The sequence below is a fragment of the Neomonachus schauinslandi genome, chromosome 1, assembly GCF_002201575.2.
Source record: "Neomonachus schauinslandi chromosome 1, ASM220157v2, whole genome shotgun sequence".
In the NCBI taxonomy this organism is placed as follows: Eukaryota; Metazoa; Chordata; class Mammalia; order Carnivora; family Phocidae; genus Neomonachus; species Neomonachus schauinslandi.
The window spans coordinates 186,549,640-186,562,543 of record NC_058403.1 but is presented as its reverse complement, the minus strand read 5'-3'; the positions used below and the strand labels follow the sequence as shown (position 1 = coordinate 186,562,543).

The 12,904-nt window shown below is 40.2% G+C and overlaps 2 protein-coding genes across 3 annotated transcripts in view; both read right to left on the bottom strand.

The window, feature by feature from the left end:
- FHIT (fragile histidine triad diadenosine triphosphatase) overlaps nt 1-12,904 on the bottom strand; it is a 1,475,077-nt gene that overhangs the window by 901,808 nt on the left and 560,365 nt on the right. The window lies entirely within an intron of this gene.
- On the bottom strand, nt 3,406-3,900 carry LOC110584821 (ADP-ribosylation factor-like protein 6). Its single transcript, XM_044921269.1, has one exon. The coding sequence runs from the start codon at nt 3,898-3,900 to the stop codon at nt 3,406-3,408; it is 495 nt and encodes a 164-aa protein (XP_044777204.1).

Below are 12,904 nucleotides of genomic sequence, written 5' to 3'. Positions count from 1 at the left end.
GATGTAGTGAAAAGAAGGGCCATATGCACCCCAATGTTCATAGCAGCAATGTCCGCAATAGCCAAACTGTGGAAAGAGCCGAGATGCCCTTCAACAGATGAATGGATAAAGAAGATGTGGTCCATATGTACAATGGAATATTACTCAGCCATCAGAAAAGATGAATACCCAACTTTTACATCAACATGGATGGGACTGGAGGAGATTATGCTAAGTGAAATAAGTCAAGCAGAGAAAGTCAATTATCATATGGTTTCACTTATTTGTGGAACATAAGGAATAACATGGAGGACATTAGGAGAAGGAAGGGGAAAATGGGGGGGGAATTGGAGGGAGAGATGAACCATGAGAGACTATGGACCTGAGAAACAAACAGGGTTTTAGAGGGGAGGGGGGAGGGGGGATTGGTTAGCCTGGTGATGGGTATTAAGGAGGGCACGTACTGCATGGAGCACTGGGTGTTATACGAAAACAATGGATCGTGGATCACTACATCAAGAACTAATGATGTATTGTATGGTGACTAACATAATAAAATTAAAAAATAAAAAATAAAAATAAATAAAATGGGGAAAAAAAAAAAAACTAACCCAAAATTCTGGTTGTAACTGAACCATTTCCAATGCAAGGAAAAATTTAGAAGTTCACACAGTAAATGTTCCAAGTTACCCAAGATAAAATACACAAGAAGACACTATTTATTAAATAAATTCTGACGTACATCCTAACAAAAGTAAATTCTAGATCTGGGATCACAAATGCAAAAAGGCATTTTAATAAAACTAAGTCACTTGCATTGTTATGCCCATGCATATACTGTGAATATAAAGCCTTGCAGACAGGAGTTTTAAATATACCCATATTTTCTTCAGCCACAAAATCAACAATGACCGCCTTAGTTCTTCAGCATCTTCATACCATTATACTCATTTCATATATCGATGGTAATAGTATCTGCAATAAGTCATCCAAACCAGAAAAAACAAATTGCCTGGCAAAATATATTTCCATCCTCTGTAAATACTCCTTATTATTTATTATTAGAATCATCTGATATCTTTAAGATTTAGAATCTATATTCTGTTGTGGATATCTTTCAAATTTGCAACAATCCCCAGGGTTCTTTTTTTTTTTACATTGCATATTATGTTTTATTGATAGTGACATATAGCAAAAATTTTATGTATATATTAATTACCCATGGTCCCTTATAAATATTTAAAGTTCTTTTTCCAAGCACAATCATACTGCAAAGTCATATCATAAACTAAATTTTAGAAGACAATTTAAAAAATAAAATGCATTAAAGATATTATAAATCATGATGAGATATTGAGATGGCTTATAAATCTGACTTTAAACATTCTAATTACAATCAAATGTAGACTTTTACCAAGAAGTTGATAATTCTGGGGAAGGAGCCCTTCTGAGGAAAGATTTAGTTTTAATATAATTAATGGTCAGATTAGCATACCTGAAGTCCTATGTTCTTAAAAAGTTCATTCAGAATCCACAAATGCAAGCAGAAGATTATAAAGTCTTAGTATTCTTAGATGCACAAACATCTTTTTAAAAATTTGAACTATTCAGTTTGTCTTAAGATACATTCCTTGAATTGAAAATTGTTGAGGTTTCCAAATACTATCTTTTCATGTCTTCTTCAGCCTGCATCTGATTTTCTTCCCAGGAATCTTGTAGAATCTTCCATTGTCTTCAGTGTTGAAATTAAGTAATAGTGAGCCTTGGTGTGGTAATATTTTCATTTGCTGCACTGGGCTCTCAAGAGGCCTTTCAACTAAAAACTCATCAGTTCTGGAAAATACCATTTGGTGACTTATTTGATAAATTTTTTCCCCTCTATTTTCTCTCTTTGCTCATTCTAAAATTCCTGTTATTTGGATATTGGGCCTCCTACTTTCTTTTCTTTCCAATCCTTATCTTTTTGCTCTACTTTCTGAGAGAATGCCTCTATTTTATCTTCTTTTTATTGATTTTCCATTTCTTCTGTTCTATTATTTTCCAAGAACTTATTTTTTTTTCCCCTTTGGTCCTTTTCAAGTAGTATCCCTGGTCATATTCATGAAAGTAATACCTTTTCTTATCTCTTTGAGGATACTCCAATAGTTTCTTGAAATGTTCTCCCTAAAAAATTCTACTTCCTCTAACCTGCTTTTTTGGTTTGTTGATGTTCCATAATTTATAATGTTTTGGTCCTCAAATGCCTGGTGATCCTTTGCCATCTTCTCTTAAGTATGAATGAACACTATAAAGCTGACTGAAATTTCAATATGTGTGTAAGGCTTGTCAAATGTGGTCTTTATTCTAGTGTAGCTAGCTACACCGTTTTCTTGGGAATCTTTGATGTTAATACCTTTAGGTCTTTTCTCTCACTGGTCTGATTTCTTAAAGATGACTTTCTATATCCTACCTACTGCCAGTGTCTTCTTGGAGAAGGAGGAGAAGGCAGAAGAGGATTATACTATTTGGTATAAAACTTTCAGTTATTCCTCATTTTCAGATCAGCACTGCCACACACAATTGTGCTTGGCATACCCTAGTCCAGAGATACTCTGTTTGACTCTCTGCAAGAATGAACCTTCAATCTTTCTGGGGGGGCAAGAAAGTATAACTGTCTCTCTTTTCAGCCCCACCTCATCCTTCTTTCCACTTCCTATCACTATCTGAGCCTTTGAGGGTATCTGCATCATAAAGTGGGATGCTTTCCAGCTTTCCTCAGTGCTAGTTTAGAATTCACCATTCTCAGGTCTGTTAAGTCATTCAACATTCATCAGACATCCAGCTTCCAAAATTTGGTTGCCATTTTTGTCACTTCCATTTTTTTTGTTGTTGTTGTTCTTGTAGGATAATGTCTTTAAACAAAACCCCCCTCACTGTTAGTAAGATTTGAGAAGGGGATGAAACTAATTATGTGCTCAGTCCTCTATCTTTCATTGGAATACCCATATGCATAAGTTTATAAAAGTCTTATTTTAAGACCTTGGAAACATTAGCTTTTCCCATACAGATAAAGTGATAAAATGAGATTAGTCTTTTAGAAAGATTTTTTTCAGAGATATCTCATTTGAAAGTTTCAGAGCTAGAAAACAACTTACACCTCTGCAATCATTTCTGTACATTCTTTGCCGGTTTTAAAAAATACTTCATAGTCTACTCAGGGATTCTTGTCTTTGGGTTATAATATGTATGTAATTACTGAAAATCCTTCCAAAAGAGAATGGAATCACAGCACAAAATATGTCATTTAATATTTTACTCAACATTTTTTAACCTTAAAATAATAAGATTAAATTGGTCCAAAATCAACCAGAGGCTTTCTTGTTTATCATGCTGGGAAATTTCAGAATTCTTGAAACCAGTCTACACCTTCTTGCAATCCTTCTCCTTTTATGGCTTCACTAGCACAAATATGCCATGGTTACCTTTGCTGTTCTCTAAACACAGCAGCTGAGACACTTTTACAGATGTCACTGCATCTCTAAGATCCATTTTGTTTGCAAAGAATAAGATTGGTATTCGGCCGTGCTTAATATCTGGATGGCTCAGCAGAGTATCAAGTTCTTCTTTGGCCACAACCATTCTCAACCTATCGCTACTATCAATGACAAAAATAATGGCTTGTCCTTCTTTATAATAGTGTGCCCAGAGATTTCTGTATCTTCCTTGGCCTGATATGTCAAACACTGTAAAAGACAAACTGGATGATTTGAATTTCTCTATGCTGAATCCTCTGGTTGGAACTATATCTTGTGATTGAGCATTTGAAGGTTTAAGTTTGTTAATGATTGTTGTTTTGGCGCTATTATCCAGACCAAGGCACAAAACATGAACCTCCTCCTTCTTTAGGCCAAGCAAGCCTGAAAGTCTGTCTAGCAATCCCATAATGTGATTCAAATATTTACAAACCAGCTGGTCTTTGAAGTTAGTCCTGCAGGCCCAGGGGCTGAAGAGGAACAGGAATGGACCACTCACTCGTTCGTATACGTCTCTGGAATAAATATCGGGCATCTCTCAGCCTTAGTCTCTATGCCTCCATTGTAGGAATCCCTGCTCCTGAGCAAAGCCACTTCTACAAGTTGGGTGAACTGGTTGCCTGTTCCTCAGCCGGAGCATCAGTCATCCCCAGGGTTCTTAAATGTATGTTTCTAAAGCATGGCCCTCACCAAAACAATGCTCTATGGTCAAACATGTTTGAACAATGCCACACACTACATAGCCACTTAGGAAATCTACAATATACACTAAGGAGTTTAAGAAGATCCCAGCAAGTAAGACTTGGTAAATGGACATCAATTTCCAAAACATATTTCACTAGGAACCAGTTTTATTTCAAACAATTCCTCTTACTATCCTGGGTATCATATTTGAGGACACACTCTACTGGAGGAAAGATGTTCTAGAATAGATAGGTTTGGGAGATTGAAAAAAAAAACAAAAGTTAACTGTGCTCTCTCTCTGACAACCTCATTGTATCCATCTCTCTTTTCTTCATAGATATCTGTCCTACCCCAATGTTTTTGTTAGAATTCTGACTACTTTAAACCTTAAAATGGGAGAAAATAGTAAGAAAAAATGAGAAAAATAATTTTTAATAACTTACTTGACAGACTGAAATACTGACATTTTGAAATAAATTAATTTTAGTTCCAAAGCAAATTATTTTACCGAAAAATGATTTGATTAGTCCAAATAGGTACTTACATTTATTGATATATGTTAAATATATGGGTATGTACTTAGGAGTTATATATATATCATTTCTATTCAGAAATGAACATACAGTTACACCTTTATGTAACAAGTATGCTGAACAAGCATAATTCATAACATAAAACATTTTTATTTTCTTGCCCATTGTCCCTCTAAACTTGATTAGGTGTTAATGATCTTCCTCTGCCCTTGGATAAAAAACTCTAACAGGCCCATTAGTTTGCTTTTCACAGGTAATAGACAGTCCTAGAACCACTTCAAGTGACAAACAGAAAGGCCACAACATGTACCAAGCAAACATCTGTCCTTGCCTTTGTGTTGAGTCTCTTCCCTAGTCCTGCTTCAATATGGAAACCGCTAATAGGGTAATGGTCATGGTGATTTTCTCCTTCTCCCCCATACTGCCCTTACCCTGCTAGCTAATGTTCTGATTCTCCCAAGGTTGAAAAAATTAAGGGACAGGAGAACTCTTCCTGTGCTGGTTCTGTTACAAGTCAGCTTTGCTCTCTATGGGCCTGTAGTGCATGAGTACATATGAGGAGTTATCTGTATGAGGCTCCTGGGTGGCTCAGTCGGTTGAGCATCCCACTCTTGATTTTGGCTCAGGTTGTGATCTCAGGGCATGAGATCGAGTGCCACATCAGGCTCCATGCTAGGCATGGAGCCTGCTTAAGAGTCTCTCTCTCTCTCGGGGCGCCTGGGTGGCTCAGTCAGTCAAGTGTCTGCCTTTGGGTCAGGTCATGATCCCGGGGTCCTGGGATTGAGCCCTGCATCAGGCTTCCTGCTCATGGGGAGCCTGCTTCTCCCTCTCCTCCCCACTCGTGCTGTCTCTCGTTCTCCCTCTCTCAAATAACTAAATAAAATCTTTAAAAAAAAATCCTAGACTTTACTCCCAGAAAAACTTAAAAAAAAAAAAATTCTCTCTCTCTCTCTCTTTTTCTCTCTCCCTCTGCCCCCCTCTACCCATCTCTAAAAAAAAAAAAGGAGTTGTCTGTGTCTGTATACCTAATGCTGAGTTTTTTGGGGGAGTCTGCATGGACTATGCAGAGGTTCCCTCCAGGGTCCTTCTCTTAGACCTAGACTCTTCTCTGGGTTGTTCTTTGTGAACCTCTCCTTGAGCCCCAAGGATCTAGCAATCTCCCTTGGACCTCATATGTTGTGGTTCCCTGACCTCCTTCAGTTGCAATTCTTGACTAGATTCAAAACAACTCCTCATTGGCTCTGTCCTCTGCAGTCTGGATCTGGTCCCTAGGAAACACTCGCATATCTCATGCTCTGACAAAGCCTGGAAAAGCAGGCCAATTCTCAAGCATCAGCACACCCATCCTACCACCCACATAGTTGACAGCCTGTCTTTGCTTTCCCTTCTAGATTTCCTGGGTTGAGTCAGACACTGATTCATGGGCTGCTCTAAATTCCTGGGTCCTCCAACTGCAAGAAACACAATTCAGAGCTCTCTGATTAGTCCTTTTGATGACACCTCTCTGGATTTGGGGTTACAAAACTGTACTCACCACCACTTCTCCCAAGGGGGTGGTGACAACTCACTGCATGACCACAGCTCTCTCCAAAGAAATTTCTTCTCTAACCCCCTCTTGACTCTTAAATATTCAAAAGCCATAAGGCAGACTCATGACATACTACATATGGGATAGTTGGTCTTTTGATAGATACCATAGGCACCTCAATGAAAACTCAGACAAGAAGAGATCCATTCTAATACCCTGCTCATTCCACATGTACATGTGTGTTTATATTTTATATGCAGTTTCTATAACAACTTCAACTATTTAAGAGTGATATAAGAGTCTCAGCTCTCTCCAAATTCAACAATAATCTCCAACTCTCGATGATCACTGCTGATTTGGATGGATGGTCATCATTATAAAAGACTTTACAACCAAGAGCTTACCTTGAGAATTTTCCAATTCATATGTTCCCAGATTAGAATAAATAAAACCTACTTTAAATACGTGGACTTAAAATAGTCTTTCAACATATTCCTCACATTAAATTATTCTCAAATTACTAGCTATTGGTGACATTCCTGATAGTGTCCTAGATTTTTCAACTTTTGCAACAGCCCAGATGGTCAGAAAGAACTTCACCAAATTTGGATCATCATTTTTAATGGAATGATTTTAAATATGCTTTTAACAATAGGCTCAGAGTTATACTGAAAGAAAATTACTTACCAGTATTTGTAACTAAGAGAATAGATAATTACCAAAATAAATTAGTAAGTTCCTAATGCTTATATCCTAAATTGAGAAATAACATAGGGCCAAGGATGTAAAAATCATACATATGTATTTTTAGACATTTTCAAATCACAAAGTGGGAAAAGTGGTATACATCTAGTTACTTCTGTCCATATCCATTTGAAAGAATCCCATAAATTCCCTAAGACGAAGAAAATAATTCTCTAATAGTTAAGTCAGATGTCTAGTCATCATCCTTTGTCTTGGGCTGTCAAAAAATAAAACATTTTAGATCTATTCACGATAAAATATAAGACACTTGCAGATTCAATTCCTTACAAGGATTTTTCATCTTTTTGTGCTCAAGGATCTACAATGACTAAATTAATCAACCAAAAAAGTACATTTAAAGATGCTTTAAGAGAACTTTGCAAAAATACGAACATGATTATCTTTGGAGGGAAATTTTCTTTAACATAGAAGGAGTTGGAGAAAATGAAATCAGAAAAAAGTTTTTGTTTTGTTTTGGGTTTTTTGTTGTGTTTTTTTTGTTTTGTTTTGTTTTAAGGAAAAGAACCTCACCAATGACCTTAAAAGGCAGGGTCAAACTACTTAGTTACTCAAATAATTAAAGCTGTAAGAGTAAAGGTAAAGAAAAAAAATAAAATAAAATAACTGATGATTTCACTCTCTTCACCTGGCCTTAATTCAAATCAGAACACTTTCCTCCCTGCATGACTCCAAACAATTTACCAGAAAAGAAAAATAGAGAAAACTGTGTATTCTTGAAGTAATCCAGAACACATTGTGTATAACAAAAACTGCAATGTTATCATTCAGCAATTATGATGTTCTAGTTTATTTACTAAGCAGCTCAGAATTGCACATGATCACGAAGTGATTCTGGATATGGCAAGAGCCTTTTGCTTAGTGCAATAGAGAATTTTCCCCAGAGCTTCCTCATGTCTTTCTTCCATAACCCTGCATGGAGCCCCTCAGAAATCACCTTCAGCTATGAACTCCCAGGAAAACAGATCTATGTGGAAAGGCATGGAAAGGGGACTGCTGTCTATACTTTCTGCAGAAAGAGGTAGGAAACAATATTTCTTTCAGCTATCCAATACCTGAGTATTTTTAATACTCCACAGCAGACAGTTTAGTTTGTTTTTAGGGAGGATGAAAGTTTAAAGCAACACAGGAGAGGGGGTTCCTGGGTGGCTCAGCTGGTGAAGCGTCTGACTCTTGATTTCAGCTCAGGTCATGATCTCAGGGTTGTGAGATCGAACCCCAGATCAGGCTCCCCACTCAGCAGGGAGGCTGCTTGAGATCCTCTCCCTTTCCCTCTGCCCCACCCCCTGCTTGCTCTCTCTTTCTCTCTCTCTCTCAAAATGGAGAAATAAATCTTTAAAAAGTAAATAACATAAAGCAGCACAAGGAGTACTAAAGAGTCAGAGGCTACAGTCTACTCCAAAGTTAGCACCCCTTGTTATGAACTCCTAAAATTAGGAAGGGCTACAGCAATGAGGAAGCCATGTTGTGAAAGAGGGGAGCGAGGATCCGAGCCAAGAAGGGATCTGCCCAGAGCCTCCTAGAAGGATAAGCTGGGACTCCGGTTCCCTAGGCCCTCACTGGAGGACTCTTTCCACTACCCCACTTCCTCCTTCGCCCTCTCCTCATTGATCTCTCCGACAAATGCTCAAAGTCTCACTTAAAACGGCCCCTTGCTCCAAATAACAAGGGCTTGCCAAAAGAAGGAAAAGTTTGAGATACAGATTCCAATTAACTGCCTCTGACTGCTGGATAACTCAAGTCTTCCAGAAACTGATCTCAGCAGTATGTGTTATTTATTTATATCCTACCCTTGTCCCAAAAATAACTTGATATATTTTGCAGAAATACATACAATACAACCAGAGCTAAAAATAAATACAAGGAGGAAATTATCTCAAAAGGCACAGAAAGGATAGGAAAATCTAGCCTATTAAAAGGGCCTATGCTAGGACCTCATGGAAAGGTCAAGGAAGTATCAATATTCCAGACAGAATCTCCTAGAGAGACTGTCAGACACCACAAAGGCAATTTATGTAACTGGTAGCTTAACAGCCAATCCTGCAGGCAATACATAATAGTGACCCATCAGGAATGAGTTGGGGATTGAAAGGAAATGTCAACAGTTTACAGGGAGGGACGAGGCACGAAATTCCCTTTTAAGGTCTTAATATGCAAGGTTTGATTTCTGAAACAAGTCATTCCTAAACCATGCAGGATTGGGAAGGAAAAGAGGAAAAAATGGGTAGGAAGAAGAAAGGAGAGTGTTGCAGAGTAGGGGAGGCAGAGGGAACCACGACAAGCTGCTGTCAACCTAGGCATCATTTATTAAAGAACCAAAATTAATTTATTGCATAATTGGAGGCTCAAAGCCACACATCGCCTGGACTCAACTGCACTTCTGTTATGTTATCATGCAATATAGTACAAATCGATTGGCTCAGATTTTAAAATTAGGGCCCAATTACCTGTGTAAGGGGATCATAAATCCAACTTGCATTTTTCTAACAGGGTTAACAACTCATGATGCCAGCTTAAACTCCGGAAAATAAATTTTCTGGGCTTAAGAACCATTGGGCACGGTATTTTATCACCCTGCTCTAGTGCAGCAGGTCGAAGGACTGGGGGTGTCGGGGTGCAGCGTTTGGGAGGCGGGTAGAAGCCTAACGCAAAACAAACACAGAACATTGACTGTTGCTGAAAACACCAGCTACACACGGGAAGTCAAAACGGAAGCACTGCCGTGTAAGGGCAGTCAAAACCAGGACGCCTGCTATTTGGTGAAGTAGTGAAAGCAAAACACTCCTCTTGCTGTTCTTATTCAGCAAAAAACAAAAACAAAAAAATAAAACAATCCCCCGGAGCTAAAGAAGTGAGATGAAATGCTAAGGGGAGAAATTCGAACCCCCACTACCAGCTCACCCAAAGCAGGCCTTCCTGAGTGAGATCACACCTGCACCGAGCCAGTCTTCTCAGGCACAGTCTGTTGACTTTCTCTTCAACTGCAAACATCTGAGGGAGCGCTCAGGGAAGGGGGGTGGGGGGGAGAAAGCTGTGGCAATGGCAGCGTTAATATAAACTGCTACAGTATTCGTGGAGGACAGGGTAACACAAAAATATATTCTGTATCTTTGACATTAGAATTCCATTTTCATAAAATTTGCTTAAGAAATAATGGAACAGGGGTGCAAAAATATACACACCCGGTTCTTTGTTGCAGCATTGCTTCTAAGAGCCAAAATTGGAAGCAAACAAAATCCATTAAAGGGGATGGTTTCGGTAAACTATATTTCACACATACAGAGTAATAATACTATGCTACAATTATAGATGCTGATGTAAAATTCAATGCACGGCATATCGTAAGGTAAAATAACAACAGTATTGGATGTATCAAATTTGTGTGTGTGTGTACGTGTGCGCGCGTGTGTGTGCACACACACGCACATGCACTGGTGAAGCAGGGGGTTTGGCACAAAATATCCCCACGTATTAATCAAGGTTATGGCTGTGTGGTAAGATGACAGGTGATATTTAATTTTCAAAAGTATTTTTCTCTGTGGTGTTGGATTTTGAATTTTAATTTTATAACATAGGCAGGTATTCCGTTTATAATCTGAAAAAAATACATAGCAATTTCTACTTTGGATCTTCTTGAAAGTGGGAAGGATAGGCGGAAGAGCAGCAATATCCAGAAGAAGCAGAGGCCAAGCAGGACCCAGGAGGCTTTCACTGCACAAAGCACTAGCACCTGTCTGGAAATGGTTTCTGTTTCCACACAAATTCCACTGGCTGGTACATTTTATTGAGGAGGGAAAACAAATGCACCAAACCAGATCATTTGTTCACCTTACCTTTGTGTTCTGTGGGTCAGAAAAACTCAGTCCATAGGATGCTTCTGAGGACAAATAATATCCCTGCCAGACCTAAAATATAGCTAGAAACTTGAGGAACAGTGCCTTCTACGCTGGGCTGCTTGTTCTATTTTCTCATCTTCCAAATGAACATGAAAAACTGTGACTTCCTGAAGTCAATTTCTCTTTTTCAAGCAAAGAAACTGACAAAGAAACATGCGCTGAGAACACATGCTTCTCACTGACTCATGTCTGTATCTTGGTTTTATCAAGAATATGCCAGGGGAAGATATTTGCAAAGTCAGAGCAAAAGACCTAGAAGGACCATAGAAATCATCCAATTCAGTATCCTCATTTTTTTTCTTTCACCCAGTGAGCCAGACTAAAGCTGAGAGTCTGAATCCCAGCCCACTGTTCACAACTTTGTCTCAAATTCTGTTCAAGGATGCAACTGTAACTTTCATGTTCTAGAGAATCTGAATATTTCTTTAGCTAATGTTGACATAAATCAGACTTTGGAGACAGGTGTGAGATACAGAGAGAAAGAGAGAGCAAAAAGGAGCAAATCTAACATAATATACCAATTAGCTTTTCCAGATGCATCTGAGAGATACTTTCAATAATGGAAAACACTTCACACACTATTTTATACAGTACACCTTCTTGATTCTGTGATAGAAAAGGTTAAAAGTTCAGGGGGAAAAGCTAGATGGGTCACTTGGTGACAATTGGCGGGGGGAGGGGCACAGGGAAGGGGGGAGAGAGAGAGAGAGAACCTTAAGCAGGCTCCTGACCCTGAGATCATGACCTGAGCCGAAATCAAGAGTCAGATGCTTAACCGACTGAGCCACCCAGGGTACCCCCACCTTTTTGGACATTTTTTAAAGTTTTACTTTCCGAAACACATAAAGAGTTTTTTTCTTATTTCTATCAAAACCAGACATACTCACTATAAGACATCTGGAAAATAAAATGAAATGTTAATAAGCAGGGCGCCTGGGTGGCTCAGTTGGTTAAGCGACTGCCTTCAGCTCAGGTCATGATCCTGGAGTCCCGGGATCGAGTCCCGTATCGGGCTCCTTGCTTAGCAGGGGGTCTGCTTCTCCCTCTGACCCTCCCCCCTCTCATGTGCTCTCTCTCTCATTCTCTCTCTCAAATAAATAAATAAAATCTTTAAAAAAAAAAAAAAAGCTACAAACCCAACAGGAGATCGAAGAAAGGAATAGCAACAACTCTCTGAACAGAAAAGCGACCACTTTCTGGAAGGTAGGACGTGTGGAGAAGTGAATTCGAGGTGATATTCGGGAGGATAGGTGGCGGGGGAGGGGCCTCCATCAGCCGCTTCTGGCAAGTGATAGAGCCGCGGAGCACAAAATCGGAACTTTTAAAAGTCTGCTCCGCTGAGGGACGTCACTCTGGTGGCTAAGTGGGGGGTGGAACCCTCCGGGACAGTGTGGTCTCAGGACCCTCGGGGTCACAGAAAGACCGGGGGTGCCTGAGTGCGGCAGAGCTCCCAGATATCGGAGCAGGGAAGCCGGCTGCAGAGGCGGAGCCCAGGCGCGGGCTCTCAGCTCGGGGTTGTCATAAACCGTGATCCGTGGCACAGTCGGGCCACTGCTCCTCCAGCAGGGACCCAACAAGCGGCAGATCCGGGGAGACTCACCTTCCTCCCCCGGGAGGAGCCGCGCGGGAGTGCGCCGCAGGGATCTGCTGGGTTTGGAGACTCCACCCGGGGTCGGGTGCCAGAGAAAGAAACGCGCAGTCACAGGCCGGGTGAGCACGGAGTGCGGCTGGAGACCGGGGAGACGGGAGTGACTGGTGGCTTTTCTCTAGGGGCTCACTGAGAAGCGGGGCCCTGAGTTCTCGGCTACTCCAGGGCAGAGATTGGGAGGCCGCCATTTTCACTCTCCGCCTCCAAAGCTGTACGGAAAGCTCGCAGGGAACAAAAGCCCCGGAGAGCAATCCCGAGCAGATTACTTAGCTGGGAGGGGGCAAGGGCGGGGCAATTCTGCCTCCGGCAAAGACATTTGGAAACCACGGCAACAGGCCCCTCCCCAGAAGATCAGCGAGAAC